Source organism: Diuraphis noxia, unplaced genomic scaffold, assembly GCF_037042655.1.
Source record: "Diuraphis noxia isolate RWA-SAM2 unplaced genomic scaffold, SU_Dnox_SAM2 contig0004, whole genome shotgun sequence".
Classification (NCBI taxonomy): Eukaryota; Metazoa; Arthropoda; class Insecta; order Hemiptera; family Aphididae; genus Diuraphis; species Diuraphis noxia.
In genome coordinates, this window is record NW_028301714.1 from 24,205,188 (window position 1) to 24,227,578 (window position 22,391).

General features: G+C 33.3%; 1 protein-coding gene across 1 annotated transcript; it reads left to right on the top strand.

Annotated features, from left to right (window-relative positions):
* Nucleotides 1-493: 493 nt before the first annotated feature.
* On the top strand, nt 494-20,935 carry stx (ubiquitin-like domain-containing protein stuxnet). The gene is made up of 7 exons (XM_015509858.2): nt 494-1,467; nt 3,546-3,633; nt 9,315-9,371; nt 11,576-12,256; nt 19,789-19,876; nt 20,141-20,386; nt 20,465-20,935. The coding sequence occupies exons 1-7, from the start codon at nt 938-940 to the stop codon at nt 20,680-20,682; spliced, it is 1,908 nt and encodes a 635-aa protein (XP_015365344.2). The 5' UTR covers nt 494-937; the 3' UTR covers nt 20,683-20,935.
* The last annotated feature ends 1,456 nt before the right edge of the window (nt 20,936-22,391 follow it).

Below are 22,391 nucleotides of genomic sequence, written 5' to 3' on the forward strand. Positions count from 1 at the left end.
CGTACTTTGTTCTGAAAGTTATTCAATCTCGAACTATGATCAAGAAAAATAAGACAGGCCAATGGATTGATTGATCCCGACGATTCGTATTAAAAATTCAACACCATAAAATTATTAAAATATTGTCATTTTATCTATAAACACACCGAAAAAGTTGTTGTAATAGTTAATAGTTGTCGCGTCGACTTGTTGTTATTATAAATTATAATATAGTACCATTAATTAATAATTGCTACTACTTTTGTCTTTTACTACTTTTTTGGATTTTGGATTTAACATAATATAATTTGTATTAAATTTCTTGGCTCTCTATCATGTCAACGTGGACAATTATATGCACGGAGCGCAATCTATCGGTGAAGCGAGACTAGACTTAGCGCAGTGTAGCCAGAGTCGGGCGACGGCGACGCTCCTGGCGGGAAATTCGACGTGCGACTCGGCGACAGACTTGCCTCAGTTTTGCGGCCATCGCGTCTTCCTTTCTTTTCCACTCTTTTCTTTTCACGATCCGACGGCGTCGTACGGTCGTGTAGTCGGCAGTCGCCTAGTCTAGTTCTCTAGTAGTCTCGTCAGTCGTCACCACCGTCGTTCAACGCAGACTCGAGAACGCGTATTTTTTATTATTACTTTGTTTTTTTGTTATTATTATATTTCTACGTTTCTCTCGTCGAGTGTTGTTCGCGTCCTTTGTGTCCGCCGCCGCCGCCCATGCAGTGTCACTCCTCCGCCATGGCGTCCGATTCGCGTCTGTGATATTCGACGTCATCGGATTTTGCGTTCTCGTTCGTAAAATAATAACCATCTATTATAATTTATTAATAATAAATACACTCTTGCATTTACACTCAAACTCCTATACCCTGTCCATATAATATACTATAGATTAATTATTATTTGTGTTTGATATTATCGTAATATTAAAACCTAACGAGACACAATGGAAGGCAGTAGTAGCAGCAGTAGCAACAACGACGCGGGTGAGCCGAAATCGGGGTGCTGCACCGCCGCGGTGGACAACAACAACGACGTCGTAACCGCCGCGGCCGCGGCTGCAGCGGCCAAAGTGGCGAGAAGAGCGGCCGCTGTTGTGGCGGCTAAACGAGCGGCGAAATCTCGTACCTTAGATATGGAAAACAAGCAGTACCTTGATTTACAGGCCGAGATTGAAAGGCGGAAGACCTGGGGGACGACAGGCGACAACTACCAGCCGGGCCCAAGCGGTACAAGCGAAGACAGCGGCAACTTCGACAAAAACCCCGAAGGAAGGATCTTCGCTGCCGCCGTCCAGGCCGTCATGGCCAATCGTGCAGTAAGGGAGTCTGAGATCACGATCACCGTCTCGCCGACTACCGGCGGCCAGTTCGATCTGGACGTGCTCAAGACCGATTCGGTAGAAAGTCTGAAGAAAATGATCTCCAAACGGTTGAGAGTGCCCAAAGAGCGGATATGCCTGTTGTACCGCGAAAGGTGAGACTAATTTCCATTTATTTTCCTTCGCTCTCTACGCTGCTACCTCTGTGTCCTTCCTTTTAACGGACGGGGCCAACCCCCTGCTCAAATGTGAACACCTGGCCCCGGCCTACGGGGGCTGGTGAGGAGCCACAGATGTATAGACGTAGTCGAGCACATTCTCGGTGCTCCAAAGTACAAACTATGAAGTATCCACCTCCAGGTTGTATATTATACTTCGATAGGCCAGCACTTCCGTCCGATAACGAAGCTTACGCGAGACCCATTATTGTTGTGGTGGGGGAGGGGTCACGACCCTGTATTGTTGTGCGTGCCGACCCGTTTTGACGTGTACCCTAGGAACAGCTGCTTGTTTGAGATAAAAATTGTTGTTGGTTTCTCGAATCCGTACCATTATGGTTTTGGTGGGAGGGGGGGGGGGGGTGACGTTCGGTATAATAATATAATAGCGTCGACGTTGCCGTTCCGTCGCTTCCCGTTCACGCCGTTTCTATCGTGCGGTGTTCCCAAACCGTCTGGAAACGCATGTGGATACCATATTCGTTGCTTATCGCCGTCCCTTTGTTTGACGGGCTAGACACATCGTAGTAAATTTTTTTGTAAACACTAATCTCTTTGCCGTCTCCCGGCTCCCTGTCTTCGAAATGAAACTTTCAAAAACCTCGACACCTCGAATCCATGTCAACAGGATTTGCATGTCCGTGTCGTATTACCGACGGATTTCTATAATTTCGTTGCAGGTTGCGTTCGCCGTAGGTGACCGGCCGGGAGAGCTCGTTCCGGTGCTCGCCCGCCCTCCTTCACCGATGCTATCGACCGGCGATAGCACGGGTATGCTCGTTTCCCGGAAGTCGCATTTTTTACGATTGTGTGTGTAAATTATTTAGTGTGAATAGCAATCAAAACATTCGTTATCTAACGACCGCCTCTGAACTACACCGTCACAACAGCAGCAGATGTCTGTGTGTGACTCTTTCGTACACATTTTTTCGTAGTCGAGAACAAAACAATCAAAGTAGATAATAATTTTGGGTAGGTATGTGAAATAATGTCTGTCTCGCATTTGATCGGTCGTTTTTTGTTGCGAGACGCGTTCAGAAACGATTACGTCGTTTATTCCTTTCCTCTTTCGAACCCCCCGCAGGTAACCAGCAGACAATAAAAGGTTATGGGTGTAATATTCTTTTCTTGTGCGGTTGCTGTTACGCAAGTATCGGCGGCGTCGTATCTTCGCCCGAGCGTGGGATTGAAATCCCAACAGCTGACACCGTCGATGCTCCCCCATCTGAGGCCACCGCCATTACGGATTCGGGGGTGAATAACCCGACGCTGCGAGACGGGACCCTCGTAGTTGGTTGGACAAGTGTAGAACAGCTGCTTCTCTCGCCCTCCTCTCCATTATCAGCCCCGAAGGAACACGTCATCGCCGTTTGTTTAAACGCACCGCCCTGCGTCTCGGACATTATGATGTTCGTCTGGTATTTTTGAAAGAATTCTCCGAAAAGCACCGCATCAAACTCGGCAGCTTTCTCTCGGCCCGGAAAACCAGGGGTCCACAAACTGATTGCATTCATCGTCGTAGCTTCTATTGTTTTCCCCTCCGCGATTTGTATTCTCTTCTCAGGTGTTTATTCCTTACGTTTGTGATCGAATGTCGTGCGCACAAAAAAAAGAAAGAAATATGATAATAATAATAAAAAAAAACCTCATATTACCGCAACGTAGTTTATCCATATGTTACGACAATTTCGCGGTTGATGCAAACAAAATAATAATACCTACACGTAACTCAACGCATTTATGTAACGCGTTTGTAATTATTGTTATTATTATTATTATCGCATTTAAACCTTGAAAATCGCATTGTCGCTCGCAATCGGTTTTTAATACCGTCGTTGCTATTTTCACGGTATGAAAATTGTTGGATATAATTTTTTGAGTTTTCACGGGACAGACAAATAGTTGACTTGGTAAATATTTAACACACGTAAACCAAGATATTTCAATTGGTATCATACAGTTACGGAGCAGACGTTTATTGATTTATGGTCTTTGTTATTTTTTTTGTTTTGTAGGCAACTAAGAGATGGCTCGTTGGACGACAACCAGTTGATGCAAGGAAGCCGCCTCACCCTTTTGCCCAGCGTGGAAACCGGTCTTCTGGTGAGTAAATCTTCGTTTTCGTCTTTTTTTTATCCTGCGCCTCCCACCCTTTACCCCTCAACGATAAACCAGTTTAAAACATAAAGTAATACCCGTATATTGTGTGTCCTTATTGCCACACATCTTGATAATCACGATATATTACATATTATTGTATGTTATATTATACTACTACTATTATATGCATTATACACACCGAACAGCCAATGTGCACGCGCAAGGACATATTATTCTCATCGCAGCTTGAGATTTTAGAATGTCGAAGGAGAGGGAAATAAAGTAGTCCTTGTTCTCCATTTCTCCTTCCACATTTTAGTTTCCCTAAATTTCTATAAGCCCGACGCACTACATGTAAGACCTGAGCCTACAAATAGTGCAATAAAATAGATGGTCAATCAATATAGTAAAAGACTGATCATCTCGTAAAATGAAATGTTAATTTTAATTATTTCTTAAATCACAATTGGATTATTTATAATCAACTTATTTATAGTTCAGGAAAAAAGTTTCACGTCGAACATTCATAAAATAACGTTGTGATTGTATTATTTAAGTTGTGACTTATTTCGTTGTTATGGGCACCATGATACGTTTGTATAATATACACTACGGTCGCCACGGTATTATTGTTATTTTACATTTAAAATTTATATTCATGTGTAATAGACTGCAGTTTACTTTAAAATACTAAATAGTAAATACTCAAAAGTCATATTAAATGTTATATAATTGACACAATATTACGTTACATAATTCTATAATTGTATTTTTTTAGTCAATTAATTTACATTATGTACCCATCTATGTCACAATAATATTGTGATTCATGATGTCGGGTCTGTAAATTTAATTCGGATGTACCTAACTTCTTTCATGTATTGTTTTTTACTATACATTTTACATTACCTGTTAATGCACATAATATTTAAAACATTTATGAACTGTATTAATTTTTGGAACTAGGTGTTATTATTTATTCAGGTTTAAGATGTTTTTTAAAATCTATAACAATATATTTCATACAATTGAATAGTACAAATCTGAATTGGAGCAAATTCATAAAGTGAATCTTAATTCATAGAAACCTTTATCGCACTAATTTAAGCTAACTGTACAAGATAGTAATATTTTAGAGACAATCTAAATTGTGTTCTTTGTAATTTTTAGTTTAATGTTGCACAGTGTATACGCAATTCTTGTGCTGGTGAATGTTTCTTTAGTGTGTCTTGTTCTAACCACAAACGACATGCATATAATGTAAATTGTAATATAATAATAACCATTATCATAATAATAAAACTAAAATATAAATATTATCATGTTAAATATTAATATGGTAACTATAAAATAATCCTTTTTTGATTAACATGATTCCCGCATACTTAACTACCTATTTATTTTTTTAATTTGCATGATATATAAGTAACTGAATATTACTGTGATTGAATTCAATTCATTAGTCACAAGTAAAAAATAATAATATTAAGTACCTACACACTTAGCTCGCTCTACTATCTAAATATTATTAATCATATGGGTTCAAGAATAATAATTTTAAATCGATAACCATTAATGGGCATAGGTATTGACTATTGTATAATGTATGCAATATATTTGTAGTGTTTGTATGTTTTTCACTGTCAATACTTTATTTACAAATAACTGAATACTATATTCATAGTATTCGTGTTATTTAAAAATTGTTTACTCGACTCTAATAGAATAGGTACTATTACGCTATAATGTTACCTTAATTTATTTTGTTTTAAAAGTAATGTTGTTAATTTCATGATTTCATTATGGAGTTTTTCATTTTTTCCAAGTTATTTTAATTGAATTATATGAAACAACTATAGTATACTATTCCCTTGCGAATTTGTCATCAAATATAATCGCCTCGATAAATATTAAATTACTAACTGAAAACAATCGTTTTAACACTATTTTGCGTTTAGGTTTACACGAAAAATCTATGTAACGACAATGCTTTGTGGTTTTTATGTTAATAGGTCTTAATATTATGATTTATATTATTTTATATTTTATTTAGTTCTGTACTGCGTTGACGGTATTATTCTTCCACGTTTCTTCGAAAGAATCGAACAAAAGTTTCTGAAACTTTCAACGTATAATGGCGAATGTTCGTCTAGCACAATTTTATATAGCAGGGGGCGCTTTGAATGCCAAAACCGAGGACCGTTAAGTTATCATTATTATTATTATTTTGTAAAATAACAGATTTTTTCGGGGTACCCTGTAACGGGTCTGTGACTGTGCCCCGGTCCCGTTATGACTACATATTGCTGGCTGTCCCGTTGTCCGGGTAACGGGATCCGGGCAACGGTATACACATCATGTCGGCGGTTCATCGTCATCGTAGACCGTAGTGATTCGAATAATAATATTCTCTATTTCTCTCTCCTCGCGCGGACCAAAACGCCAACGGTCAACACCCGTTATGACCCGATCGTCATCGGGACCAGAGGTGGGTTCACCATAGTTTAATTCCGTCCTTTTAAAACATTTATTGAATTCCTGTTGTCTGCCCAAATTCAAAACGTATTTTCGAATTAACTACCACTTTAACATGTTTCTAGTATACATATCTACTGCTCGAATCGTTAAAAAGGAATGATTAAATAATATGACGTGATGGCGTGCAAGTCGTATAGGTAGATTTAAAAAATAAATAACATTTCTAGTAGAGTCCAAAACTCATTTGATCAAGCCTATTAGTCCATAGATCTTTTTTTATACTTATTACATATTGTATTCACTGCACGTATACAGATTGTGAATATTATCTTTTTTAATAAAAACAAAATTGAATTATTATATATTGATACTTTGTAATAAATTTTTAAGAATACAAATACACAACTTGATTTCTATTTGTTTATTAATTATATCATTAAACATAACACTTATTCGGCATTCATCAATCATATTTATGTTCAAATGTTGAAAAAAGTAAAATTTTGAATAGAATTTACATTTGGTGCAAATGTAGGTATACATATATTATATGATTATGTACTTGGGCACTCGTTGTAATATTTGAAAATATATTATTTTATCCACTGCTGGTTTAATTTTACATAATATGTTTACCTTAAATTTATTATATCTGAATCTGACTTATTATGTTAGAATTTATTCTAAACCTCAAGGTTCCACCTTAGAATTTTTATCTTCACAAGTACACAACAAGCTACGTTATTAAAATAAACACTAGAGCTACAAATATACTGATACGTTATAGACTTGAGCACTCGTGATATTTGTTGTTACATTCTATGTGATTTTAATATTACTTTACATAGGAATCACCTAAATATTTTGGTTATAAGTGAACATTAAATAAATGTGTTAAAATTTAAATACTTATTACTATAAAAAATGCATTTAATGTTAAGATAATGTCTGTGTCACTCGCTTGTGTTGTCTACGTCTCACAAATTTACATCATATTGAAAATTTTCGTTGGTCGATTTAATAGTGAATTAATATATTATCAAACTTAACCCTTTATTTATTCGCGTTACAGAGTATACCGTATTCAGTGACAGCCAGGATTATGAAATGGGGGAAGGGCTAAACACCTTATCCACTTTGACTACTCCACTGGAGGTACATAATATGTATTAATCTGAATAATGATGGTAGAACAATAAATAGATTACAATATTGTACCCTGCACGATAACTGACGTTACAAAAAATCACGTGTCTCACGCGGGTAATAGGTATAAGAACTTAGTTTGTGTTTATATTTAACGATATTTGAATATTTTATATAACTGTACCAGGTTTGAGTTTGTAAAATATCGTAAACGACAGAAGTACAAACACGAATTATTATTCTTAAAAGTTTGATTATAGATTAATTTATTCACTCTAATATTAAAGTTAATAATTAGTTTTATTGAACACAAATTCGCAATGTACTAAAATGGTCACTATACATTATGCGGGTATGACGTACGGGTCTAACTACTACCAAAATATGTAAGTGTAAACATTTTTATTTCACAGTACCTACTGTTTATTATGTACTTACTTAATGTAAGCAATTCAACATTATGCCATGCATCGCATATAGTATTATTTTTATTTTAAAATAATGTATATTATGTTTAAATAATAGATATGAATAGTAAAAATACTTTTTTAATTTAGTAGATTTATATTTTTTGGTAGTTCCTACAAGAGCAAAAGTACAGATATAATATAATAGTTACAAGTTACAATTATTATAGATAGGATTTAAAGTTAATGACTTTAATTAACACTTTTTTAATATAAATATTATAGTAGGTTATTTTGTGTAAAATGTCTAAACACATTTAGGACAAGTCATTGTATTTTCATGTTTTAACTTAATTGATGACATTTAAACTTTGTGATTCACGCTGTATTTCTTAAAGTAAATTCCTAGTCAAATCTGGTAGGTAATATAAAAATTTAAAATGCTGTATGCCTGTCATGAATAAGATCTGTTAATTTATTTATAAGGTATTTTTTTATGGTTTTGAAAGTTGATAGTTAAAAACATTAATTTTGTTCTTAAGTGTGTTTATTACACAATGATTTTTTATTTTTTATTTAAAGGTTTACAGGCTTCAACTGCTATGGTTATTAGACAACGATTTATTTTTGGGTTAATTTATACAATATGTCATTAGTTTTTTATTTGGCCTTTGTAATTCTTAAGTGAATGATAAAAAAATTTCTCACTAACCATTTAACATTAATTTTATCGACGTTATCAATTTTTTTCCAGATGTTTTAAATTAATGAAAATAAATAAAGTTTTAAAATTTACAAGATTGTATTTAACATATTTATACATAGTTAATCGTAATATTCATAATATTTGTATTTTGTTCTCAGTTTTGCGAACCGTAAATATATAAGTTATTACTTTTTATTAGTAAAAAAATAAGTTTACAACAATTAAACATTATAATTATATATAGATATAAATACAATATAATATGTTATAATTATAATATTATCAATATCAATTTCTGAATTAAAATAACTTAAAATACTATTTATTTAAAACTGCTGTTATATTGTTTCATATATTATGTATACAGTATACCTACAACAAAATAAATGTGTTTTTACAGTTACAATATTATTTTAAAAAATAATTCTGTGCTAAAAACTTGTTGTTAATGTTTTGTGTAAAAGTGGATCAGCGTTGTTGCATTATTCCGTTCTAGATATATAGTCGGCAAAGCGAATCGCGTGGTTTACGACTTTACGAGTATGGGAAAAAAACTACTGATATAATATTTGTACCATGTTAACACAGTGTGTTCCAAATGAGTGCTATCGGGTTTGTTACATGGATATTTTTTCGGCCCAAATTAAATCATAAATTTTATTTATACTTGAACACGGAATCCTATATAAGATAAATATAAACGGTATATTTACAAAATTGGGCGGGCCGTCTTCCAAACCGGGCGTTGACCTTATCAGAGGGACCTTGTGAATCCAGGACCACACCCTGCCGATAACATTTTATTAATATTTATCGTGTAATAGTATCTATGCATACAATTTCTTTGTAAACAAGTCATACATTCTTATTGAGTATTGAAAAATGTCTCCATATTTATAGTGTATTATACTGTATTATGTTTATTATAGTCTAATTTTTATTTTTAGGTTCAGAGACCAGAACAAAGTGTGATGCAGGCATTGGAAAGTTTGAACGACTCTCAGGTAATTTCACCATTTAATACATATCTTTTAACTAAAGATGATTAAAGATTCATGGTATTTTATTGTTGACTGTATATAACAATGGTTTTATACACCATTACTTTTAAAATGTGTAAAAATATTTTAAAAGAGACTGACTGTTAAATCGTATATTTTTTATAAGTGATAATTTAAATGCCGTTTAAACATAGTAAAAAATATATTTAATGTAGTACAATATTAATTGAGGTATGTTGAAAATTAACTGATAAATGATAAGTTATTTTCCAGCTATCTTACATACTGTTTTATGCCTATGGATGACGTATGTATTTTAAGTTTTAACAAACAAGTAGGTATTACAAATACTGAATAAATCATATTTAAGGTTCTGAAATTCATTTATTGTCGATGCAATGATAATAATATGTTTATTAAAAAAAATTTAAAAATTGTTTCATTCGTAGTTAATTTTTATTTGTACATTTCAAATTTTTTGTCGTAATTTCTAACTTGATCAACGAAAAACTGACATCTTAGATTAATGTTTTGGAGCTTGAGGAAGATTAATTTTATGCAGGAAATGCCACTTTTAAATTTATATAATAAGATTCATTAAACTATAAATAATATCTAATTTCAAATTTAAGACGACATCTAGTGGTTAAAATACAAACACTGGTCTTACAACATATTATTGCACTATGTATTTACTAAAGGTATATCAGGAAATTAATGTCAAACTTCACATATTTTATTAAAATATGATGTTACTCGTTACACCTGTGCGGGTTGTTTATTGTATAACAAAGTAAATAAATTTGATATACAACTATGATAAAATGTATCATGTATGTATTTGCAATTCACTATGTTTTCTAATTTGTTTTTAATTTGTCGTTGAAAGTTTACAGGCAAATAATGATACGCAAAAGTGTGTCAATTTTTTTTTTCAAATACTCAAGTTAGGCATTGTTAAATATTGTTTTATAAACAATGTTTTAGTCGTATATTTTTATACATTTATATTTAGTACTATAGGGACGTATTTAGGAAAAATAATGGGGGAGACACAAAAGTACACTAAATCTGTAAACAATAAATATACGTAAAAATAAAAAAAAATAATTAGAATTTAAAAATATGTAATATCTTGAGGTATTTTAAAAATAGGTACAATATACATTAAATAGTATAATAAATTATATTATTAGTTATTACCTAACTTTTCAATATATGTCACTATTTTAATAACCCAAAAATAGTTGATAAATATAAAAATGACTCCTATAAATAGTTATATTAAAATTGGATGTTAAAGTCAAAAATCTGTATTATCTCCCCTACGGCCGACACTTATAAGTGCTGGTAAATGATATAAGAAGCAAATATTAAAATTACGCTATTACCTTCCTCATGGTGTTCGGAGAGCTCTCAAGATTGTGTTATCCAATTAATACAATTATTACATGTATAATATGCATATAATAAAATAATCGCGATCAATATAAAATATTATATTAAAGCTAAATGCCTTACCTAACTAGCAGTTAGCTATAGTCTATGTTGTAACAGTATTATGTGAGACTAAGTAATTATGACTTAAAATACTTGAAATATTTAAAGACACTGATTACTGAGATGGCTGGTGCTCATGCAATGGTTAAAAGGGACGATTTGGATGTGCTGACTAGAGTGAGGTAGGTGTCAAAAGGTTTTTTTTTTGTGCATCCTGGAAGTAAATTACTCCTCGGCGGCCAATACCTTTTTCGACAATACCTTTTCTCTGGTGGCATATAAGAAAGTCGCACTCACTACACATTACCGTCGCAAGTAGGTACGCACCGATTCCTTATTTCGTGATCGAGAAGTTCTGCTTATGACAATGTTTTCATTGGGGATGTTCGGTTTCAATACGTTCGACAGTTTAGTCATAATTTAATAATCTTTTACATTATATTTTATTTGTTATAACGATATGTAAATTATAATACTCGTGTATATAATATTATCTAGTTAGTATTTATTATAACTACATATAATTTAAACACATAGGTATCCTCCATATATATGCCACTGTTTGATTGCCATCTTTAATCGGTACGAATAATTTCATAATATCGCAAAACACTATACTGTTTGGTTATGCGTTTAAATTAAAATTAATTTACATCACTATACCCAATATATTGCCTATATTAAATGTCTGCATTTATTGTTATTAGGTCAACGATTTCCTATCGGGAAAAGCACCATTAAATCTCACGATGAGACTTGGCGATCACATGATGCTCATCCAGCTACAACTATCTACTGTATCGTCGTCAGGTTCGTCGAAACGACTCCAGACCGCCGCCTCGACTGTGGCTAGTACCGGTGCAACAGCGTCCACGCTGAACACATCGTCTGTGGCACCCGAACCACCCCAGGCCACCGCGACGGCGGCCACCGCGTGTTCTGCCGGCAACATCATCGGCACCCCTAGACTGATTCCCGGTGTGGACGCTTATCCAATCACTCGCGTCCGTAACGTATCCGACGACAGCGATGAAAACTCGATGGACACGACCGAAGACGTGTCACCTCCTGCCCCGTCACCGATAGTCGCCGCGGCTGCAGCAGCAGCAGCAGCAGCCGCCGCTACAGCTGCAGCCGCCGCAGCCGCAGCCGCAGCAGCAGCAGCAGCCGCAGCCGCAGTACCCACTCCCGCACCAGCGTCGACGCCTTGTTCGTGCGACGCGAGCACGTCGACCGCAACCCCCAATACAGCCACGACTACGACCACGACTACGGGAGACAAACCGCAACTGGACACCCGAGCGCTCGCCGAGGCTTCGAGGAACCTCACCCAGACCTTAAAACAATTGTCTTCGGAAGTCCTCACCACGAAAAGCGGTTCCAAAGAGGTGAGTGGCAAATTATTTTTAACTTATATTTTTCGCAAAACGGCATCACGAAAAAACTAAAATATCCAAACGGTATTAGAATGGGATTTTTTTCGTCGCGGTAGAAAAATTGTCTACAACACGTCGTTTGTCGCGTCTAAAATTAGCGCCGAGTATTAGTGTTATGCCAAACAGCCGATATTTTCTGGGTGATTGATTTAAATTTGTTGTGCCCGGACGTGTGTCTCGTATCGTACTAGCGTAGTATCGATTGTTGCGTGGGCGGCAACGTCGCAATCTGGCAACGCGCGGAGCCCGGGGGTATACTAATTTCGTCTCTGGCGTCCCGAGGGTTATTATGATCAATGTGTGGTCGTGGGCCCGCAGCATCCGCACACGCTGTACGAGCCGGGTAGAAGAGGTGAGTCGTGTCGCCGAGTGTTGTCGACGTTGCCGTTTATTTACACGCGCTGTCACTCGTTCACACACTAACCCACACCACTGCCGTCGCTGCTGTTCCACAGTCATAGTCGTGGTCTTTGTGAGTGGCGTTGCTTGTGCGTACACGGCGTTTACCATTATAATGTACACATCCGTTGACCTCAATTTCAGGTGAAATACGGCCGAGTTTCTTTGCACGACCGAATTAATAAACATTAGACACGAAAAGATAGATAGAGAGACAGACAGTGAGAGGGGCGAGAGAAAGAATTAAAATGAAATGGAATTTTATACATGCGTGCTGCTGCAGCCGTTTTTGTGTGCCTGAAATTTTTTTATTCACACGTACTGTTTTTTTGGTCACTGTATTTATTTGTCTGCATTTATTCATTTATTTTGTATTGTGTACGTATACTGTACATCGATGTGTGTACAAAAATGCCGCGGCGGCAGCCCAGCAGAATCCGGGTATCCCTGTGGGGCGTGGTTAGGCCACCACAGTGAAATCGACGTCATATTGATCACGCGGGAGGTCGCTTATCACAAAGGCCCCGGGTCGGTGCGACCTTTTGTGTTGTGTACTATAGGCGTTGCTATACACACACACGTACCTTGTTTTTCATTGATCGACTCTCTCTCTCTCTCTCTCTCTCTCTTGCACTACTTCAGTTTCCAAATGTGCAAGCCCCCTAGAAATGCCGAAAACAATGAGAAGCGTTGGTGGGTGTGTATACTGTATATGTATTATTTATTTAATATATATAATATACTCTAGGATAACTTAACTTATCCTTTATTTATAATTTAAATAGTTGTCTTGATTTGTTTGTAGTTTCTAAAAAATTTCAACTCTATACAGACATGCAGTCTAAAATGTTTCATGTGTCTTATGTATTCATCAAATTTTCTCCTATCAGTTTGACCTTATTTAAATTGTTTATACAACGGAATCTGTCGAAAACTGAAATAAAACTGCAGAAATCGAGTACTGTAGAATTTTATTTTATTTTCATTTTAAATTCCCGACAGGCGACAAGAATTTCTATTGGTCGTTGAATAAAACGGAAATTCGTGTATTTTTTGTTGTCTTCCATCCCGCATTAAATAGATCATACTGTTCTTCATTTTTATATTTATAGTTAGTGTGTTATATTGTTGTTTTTTGGGCGTTAGGTCCGTGTTAAACATAATATGTTTAACAATTTAGAAATATGGAATATATTTTTTCTGCTCAAAATCTGTTTTTCACGTTACAACGGTTAAACCCGTGTGTCCCCAGTGGACGATTCGTAAAACGTAACCGTAAACGAGATCCGTGTTTTACGGTACTCGGTGTTCCAGTTCGCCGGACAACGGTGTCTGGTAACTGTGTCGATTCCGCCTTGGCTACTTCGGAGACGCGAAAAAAATAAACTCCACGGCAAATAGAGCGGACCGAACCGCCGGTGGCAATCAATAGATAATATACTGAGCCGAGTACTACTTTCCCCTTACTCCCTCTACTATTTACTGAATATCCTATTTATACACATGGCGAAAACACCGACATACTGTATTTTCTATTCATTATTGTATATAACAATTTCGTGCCTATACTACTTAGGAAAACATTTATCAAACATTTCACTATTTTAATGCTGGGACAAGGAATATCGATACGACTTTTTTACGTGTTAATAAATAGTAATAATAATAATTTTTGGGTTACTGTAAACTATTTTATATGCACAAAAAGGTATTGTGAACATGAACTGCTGATTTTATTCTTCTTTAGTCAAGTGTTTTTTTAAATTTTAGTTATTCGTAATCTACTTCTATAAAAAATAAAACTTCATAGTATATTTAAGTATTCATTGTTGTAGCACTGAATTTAAAATAAGCATAAAATAGATCTAAGCACTAAATATTTTATTCATCGTGGGTACGTAATGTGAAGGGGTTGTAAATGGACAATCTGACAATGGTCCAGTGGGCGTCGCCCACCCGATGTTTCTTCTTGTCATCCCCCGCGTGTGACCAACTCCTACGCATACGCCACATCTAACTATTAAAGTGTTCGTTGCTCTATGATGTGAATCGTATATTCATAATGTCATGAATGGTTGTTTTTATTTAATTCTATAATATATACAAATAATAATATATTTTTTTACGTTAAATATAGTTGAATCTCTTTAATTTTATTTTGATGTAGCATAGAAAACATATTATTTTGTTTAATTCGACGTATACATTATCTTATAATTATAAATAATAAGTTATAGAATACTATTATTTAAATTATTATAAACCATGTTGCCAGTTTATAGTAGCCATCACTCGTCATTATACAGTTTATAAACATTAACAGAATAAAAATAATTCAGATCTATATTTTCCTGAAAGTATATTATAATATATACCTATGTTACTTTATTATTTTATTAATAATTATTATGAAGGTTCAAAATTCAAATATAATACAGTTTGTATTAAGAAAAAAACTTGCTTACATTTTTAATTAAAGTATAATGCACTACATGAGTATTACCTACTCATAATTATTATTTCTCTATAATGTATGTTTCTTTTACCATAATTCAAATTTAAATGATTTTAGAACAAAATCTAAACTAGAATTAATTTTTCTTTTAAAAATACTAACATTAAATCAACTATTATATTGTGTGTGTGTGTGTTATGTGCATACATTTGTGTTTTTGTATGTGTATTTCTAATGCATTAATGCAAATATTTGTTTTTATGTAGGTAATTCATTAAGTATGATTAAAAAAAAACGCAATATGTGTTCTTTGTCTCTTGAAATTAATTATGCACATGCACCTGATATTAAATTTCAACATAATAAAATGTATTAAATTTGGATTATTGGTCATTAAAAACAAAAACTATATTACTACGTCGTTAATGTAATTTTTTTTATATCATACAAATTAATACATTTGTGAGTGAACCCACCTTACCAATACAACCAAGCATGAATAAACAACAAGCACCTAATATTTTATTTAAACTATAAACAATATCAATATATAATACGTAATACGTAATACGTAATTAAATATAAATATATCATAATAATGATCGTTCAGTGTTGTCTTATTATTATTATTCTATTTTTCTAATGCCTAAATAATAATATCCATAGTATATAATATATATTCTATAGGTTAGATATAAATTATTATTATTAAATTGAAGATACTATAATTATTTATAAGTTAACGATGTTATTGATTTTGTTCTATTATTTTTTGAATAACAAATATTAACTATTGCTTTTATAAACATAAATAATATTACAAGACAATATATTACTATCATTACAGCTGTTTTTTGTAATACATTTATGTAGCACAATATTGTAATGATCTTATCTTACCGTTACTAATTTAAGTTAATAATAAGTTACCATAATGCATGATAAAAGTTTCAAAGGTTTTTAACAATAAATTCTATCTAATCTTATCCCTGCAAATATTCCAAACTTATACTACGCTTATCTCATTAATCAATTTTAATTAATGTTATTACAGTTCCTTCTCAAAAACTGCACCCTTTCGCATGAATATCTATAAATGTATAATTAATTTACAGATGTTTATTTTCTTTCATAGTAATAACATTTGACGTTTCGACGTTTGTGTTGAAACCAATATACACATTGCCATTGATTTCCAACATATTTTACCTAAAACTGTGTTTCAGATCTTTCAAACGTGTATCTCTTAAATTCTGTATGCAAGCAATACATTTAGTTTATTGATTCTGAAGTATTATTTTGAATTAAATAACTATTAAATATTAGTATCGATTTTCTTTAAATATTTTCTTTATTAAGAAATTAAAATCATATAATATCTATTTTACATGTGTCGACATTCATTACAAATACTATTCAGTCAATGTAATCAGAAGATTTCGTATATATAAACGAATATACCAATGAATTTGATTACATTTTTGTTTGTCGTATCATTCAAATAAATTGAATGATAATATTAACCTGGTAATTATCTATGATTGCATGATAAGTGAAAAATTACGCATAGGTTAAAAATATGGAATGCTGCAGAAAAAGATTCATCTAAAATTAACAGTCGATTTTTTTTCTATTCGATTTATTTCGTCTAATTTGCTATAAATATTTTTATGTATATTAATGATCATTGTACATTTTTTCCTGTAGTCATAATAAAAATATGAATTCGGCATGCTATAATATTTCTAATGGGTCTTGCTGGTATTTGTAAATTATAAATTTAACAAATGGATTATTGAATTTTATATAATAACTAACACAATTTTCAGTTTTTTCAGTGTTGAACAATAAATAATAAAACAAATTAAATGATGTATTTTGTAATAAAATTGGCAGTACAATATACGCATTGTAGTCAGTTTGGTATCACTTTCACTTTGACAATTATTATACGTCTCGTAATCAGCTTATAGTTCCATGTTTTTTTTCTACAACCTAAGGTTACTGCCGTATTTGCAAAAATGTATTTTTAAAACACCCATACTGCTGAATTATACGGCTAAAACGAGTTTTGAAAATAAACATAAAACTAAGGTTAACCTCTTCGGGATACCATCTGGTCCTAGAATGTAACTGACAAACTCGTTGAACATCTTTCAGTAGGTACACTAGATATCTGAATCCGTATTCTATTTATTTCTATTTTATGTGTGATGAGAAAAATAATATTTTTATAACAGTCCGTCACATCTCGAGTGTATTTTTTAGAACATAACTTACTAATTTTTACTTCTTCTCTATAGATCATTAATATAATAGCTATTTACTTTTACTGAAACCTATTTATAAGAATATTTTATAATGTAACTTGTTACGTGCATACATTTTTTAGATTTATGAATTCATCCCCAGACCAATGGTCTGCACGCATATCGTTTTTTATTTTGTTGTCACTGCTGATACGGTGATATTTTAATATCGTGTATTTCGATGTAGTGCACTCGAGTGTGTGTTAGGGAGTCCCCTTCTCAAGGCAGCGTTGGTTTATATTCGTCTGTGTCCCGTTAGCGGTAGCACGATAAAAATTATAAATACGATTTATGATTATTATTTTTCAAACTTCTCCACCGCCCCTGTATCGCGTTGGTATTGAGTCTCCGCGTTACATTTGAATATTATGAATTATTATTATTATTATATATTATACGCATACGCCCGACAACGAATAGGTACAAACTGTTCTCGACCGCTGCTCTTCTCTACCTACCTACCTACCTACATGCACTCGCTCACATTATTATTATGATTATCATCGTTGTAATAATGTATTTCCACCCGTCCCTCGAAGTATAAAACTCGTCACACACACGAAATGTGGGAGCTCGCGACGGACGCCCGCTGTTGGTCGACACCCACGTCCACGACGCATTAATCGTCGCAGGCACACACATCTGTGTGTAATAACTAATAATATTAATATGCATTCCGTCGCCCTCGTGCATTATCGCGGTCGGACGCGGTGCGTTGTTGTTTACCCGGAGACGAGAAACTCGTTGCCAGGGGTGGTCGGGTTGCGTGCCGTGTGGTAACCGACGGAGGAGAGGTTACTCTTTTTTTTCCGTCGAGCGCCGGGCGTCGTTGCCGCCGCACCAATCGATTCGGTCGTCCTGCCCGGCGGAGCTCACAGCCGTCGTCGACACAGCGCCCCCTCAACCGTATATTGATCACGCTGCTCTCTTACTCCTCTATGATTGTTTTCCTGTCTCCTAGCCGAGCGCGAGCTACAAGCTCCCTCCGTGGTCGGTTACTGTGGGGCCCGGACGCCGCCGCAGCAGCCGACGACGACGATGTCCCCTAGGCGCCGCCGCCACCCCGCGCGTTGTGCATCGAACGGACGTAGCCGCCGCACGATGTTGGGTGGCTACCAATTTTGAGGCAGGTCGTTGCTTTTTACCTTTACCCGCACCACCGTCCAACCATCATGTCGCCTATTAGAAAATAAAATTTTAGCATAGCATCTTAACCGGTATTGCGTGGTGTGCGTATATATATTATATACCTATAATAATATTATTATTGTAACTTATAACAATGGGCAAAGAGGTTACGGCCGCCTCCGAGTTTTTCAATGGTAGGCTCTAGGCGGATGGGCAGTAGGTAGTGACAAATTTAGTATTTTCCCCTGTATTTTAATGTTTACTTCGATGGGTGTTAGTAAACATGACAGTAAATGCCATTATCGTGTTTTGTGAGTGGACACTGGTGGAATATTTTGCTAGCCTCTGAAAAATTTCAAGTTCGCCACGTCACTGACGTCTGATCGTAATAACTAATATTACATGTTTTGTGTTAAACTTAATATTTTCTTCGATTTGTGCGTGTTTTCTCGTCATCTCAATATCTCAAATACAAAGCAACTAACCGCTGTTGCCATTTCCTTTAATAATTCTTACACGCTTCGTTGGCGATCACGATTCGACGGTGTCTTTTGGATGGTTACTCCTCCCGAAATGTGGTTTCATGGAAACCGGCGTTTTGCAGCTGTCTTATATTTATATTATTATGTACGATATTATGGCCCCTTTGACCATACTATAGTACATCGATAACCATCTATATGTAGTGTGTATTATGTATACATAGTTTGTCCGGAATTTCATATTCGTTTTGTGATTTAATTGACTCTTCATTTGTTTCTTTGTTTGGACTTTAATATTCGTCTACATTGAAACCAGTATTTATACTAAAAAGCTAAAAAATAGATTAAATGAAACTTATACTATAAAGACATAAAATTACAGTTCATTCCTTTGTGTTTACTCATTCTAAATCATAATATAAACTGTAGGGTATACTTAGGCAATGAGTATAGGCATCAATAATTATTTTTGATCGTATTATAATTAACATTTAGTTTTTGTATGATTGGGTATATAAATACTCATAATTCATGATGTGAAATGTAAAGGTATTATATTTACCATCATTTCAAAGTTGCCGATTCTAAGTATTAAAATTCTGTTCGATTTATTCTTAATTATTTTAAAAAACGTTTTGTGAAAAGATTTTTCTTAAATTGTTTTGAAAAAGTTTATTGTTTGTTCAATGCTATTTTTTTGTTATTTTTCAGATGCACATTGGGTTCAAACGAAGACCAGGTGCTATAATCGAGAGTATGCAACATCACGGCAAAGGAGTTTATTCTGGAACATTTTCTGGTAAATTTTATGTTCATTTTCAAATACTTACTAAGGCTTTATATATATCTTCCATGGTTTCCTGCAGTTAAGTTGGTCTAAGGCTTCTTGGCTGAAAACATAAAACTACATATTTGTCTGTCATTAACTTCATGGGTTGCACCAACAATTTTTGAACTACCTACAATATATATATAAATATATTTTATTTTTTTAAATTGTTTTATTTTTTTTTTTTTGTACAATAAAACTTAACTTTTACTAACTGTTTGTTCCTTGTTATAGGAACCTTAAATCCAGCCTTGCAAGATCGTTTCGGTCGTCCAAAACGTGACATAAGTACAATTATTCATATACTTAATGATTTACTATGCGCTACACCACAGTACAGAGCCGCTGCTAGATCAGGCACACCAGCTGTCTGCACAGCCACTACACTTTCTCCTACTGCTGCAGCTGCTCAAGCTGCTACACCATTTTCTCCCACAAATAGTATGTCTGCTCAAACGTCTGCAAATTCTGATAATACCGGTGAGAAATCTTCGATAAGATGTCCTATAAACATTAAAAAGAATATAAATTAAACATTTAATCAAATTTGTTCTGTAGAGAGCGAGACCAAAGAAAATGCAGCTACTCGTGGAAAAATGGAACGCCTACGTTTGATTATGGAAGAGAAACGTGAAAGACGTAGGGCTGGACGCAACGTGCCTTATGATAAAACTAAAGCAGGAACACAGTGGTCTGCAAAGTCAGAAACACAGAATGTTGCTCCATCAGATCCTCCAGCAGACCCAACATTACCTCCTGAACAAGTTGTTGTTTGAAAAACAACTCTCGAGGACATGAATAAAATGTGATATAATAATTATCCCCACCACTGTTTTAATTTTTTTTAAATATGTATGTTATATATTTATATATAATAACATATAATATATATTTATATATATTAATACATATACATTATGAAAATAGATTTATCAACAAATATGGTCAGTTATATTTTAGGGTGCAATATTAATATTGTTTAATTATACAGATAGAACCTTCTTAAAATATAATAGAATCGTCACTTAATCTGTATCAGACAATTTTTTTTTAACTTATACAAAATTTAAAAAAAAACTATGAACAGTTAATAGACAAATACAAAACCAATCGTCCATAACTTTATTTGTAAAGAAACTGTATAGTCTAATGTTTATATTTATAAATACCTAATTTGTTTTAAGTGATTTTTTGTTCTAGGAAGTTTAAATATCAAATTATAAGAAAAAAATTATTGCGATTTATTACCTCAACTTTCGTGAATATAAAAATTTGTAGATGTTTTTAGAATTTAAAATAGGTACTAAATTTTGTCTCATCAAGTTTTAATGACATATTTTAAATGTGTACATATTATTATAAATCACGCGTGTCTGGTTATTAGTATTCGTACGGTTAATGAGAAATTGATAAAAAAAAAAGAAAAAACTAAAAAAATCTAAAAAAAATGCTTAAAGATTGAATATTTATTAGGGTAATTATGTATGAGGAAAGTAATATTTAAGTTTTGTTTGACCAATAGGGGTTTTTTATTCACATATACATAATAAATTCGTGAAAAAATATTATTATTATTCAAAACAAAATTTTTTTTTCTGTTAATTTGTATTTTAAAAAAGAAAAAAGTTAAACTGACTGTTTTTATATGATATTTAAATAATTTACCTGCTTTTCCTAAAGTTTTAATTTAACTGTGTAATGTGTATCATATTTTGATACGATTAAATAAATGTTCATAGAGTATGTAATTGTGTTATTTATTGGGCATTTCTTTGTTATTGATTTTAGATTACTATATTACGCAATTTTAATAAATTTTTTTTCTTACTTATATTAACATAAATGGTTTATACAGCTACTTAGAGATGTTTTCATAATATTATAAACCTTATGAATATAAATTTATATATTATTATTTTTAACTTATTTGTCAATAATCCTCGATATTTACATAAAAACACTTATATAAATATAAATAACTTAAACTTGCAGTCTTGTGTATGTTCAATAATATTTTTTTTGGTATAAAATTTCAAAGTGTGAAGGAGAGGTAGTTATATGAATGAATGCATAATAAATATATTTATTTAAATTTTGAGTGAATAATATATATTATTATTTATTATTTAAAGCTTAATACCATTGATTAAATAATTTAGTATTATTGAATCAATAATAATACTATGAGTACAAAGTAACATATTACTAGCGTATTAAACCTAAAGTTAAAACTAGCTACTAAAAATTAGTATTTAGTAGCTACAACTCTACTTTAACATTAAGAGATTTGTTTTTCCTAATTTAAAAACATAATTTCAGTTCATGTTTGTAGAAAACAAAAGAAATGTTATGGATTTAAACAATATTATTTTGTCTCCTTAATAGTAGACCTTTTTTTTTCTTAAATAGTTCTAATATTTAGTCATAGATTCAAGGAGAGGTTTGGGGCTCTAGCAGACTGATCTATGTTCCTGATAAATTTATT

What these genes read in the sequence shown, in the direction of transcription:
- stx (XM_015509858.2), top strand. Translation starts at nt 938, where the DNA reads ATGGAAGGCAGTAGTAGCAGCAGTAGCAACAACGACGCGGGTGAGCCG. An exon ending in CGAAAAGCGGTTCCAAAGAG is followed by an intron (nt 12,257 to 19,788) that starts GTGAGTGGCAAA and finishes GTTATTTTTCAG; the next exon opens with ATGCACATTGGGTTCAAACG. An exon ending in TGCAAATTCTGATAATACCG is followed by an intron (nt 20,387 to 20,464) that starts GTGAGAAATCTT and finishes TTTGTTCTGTAG; the next exon opens with AGAGCGAGACCAAAGAAAAT.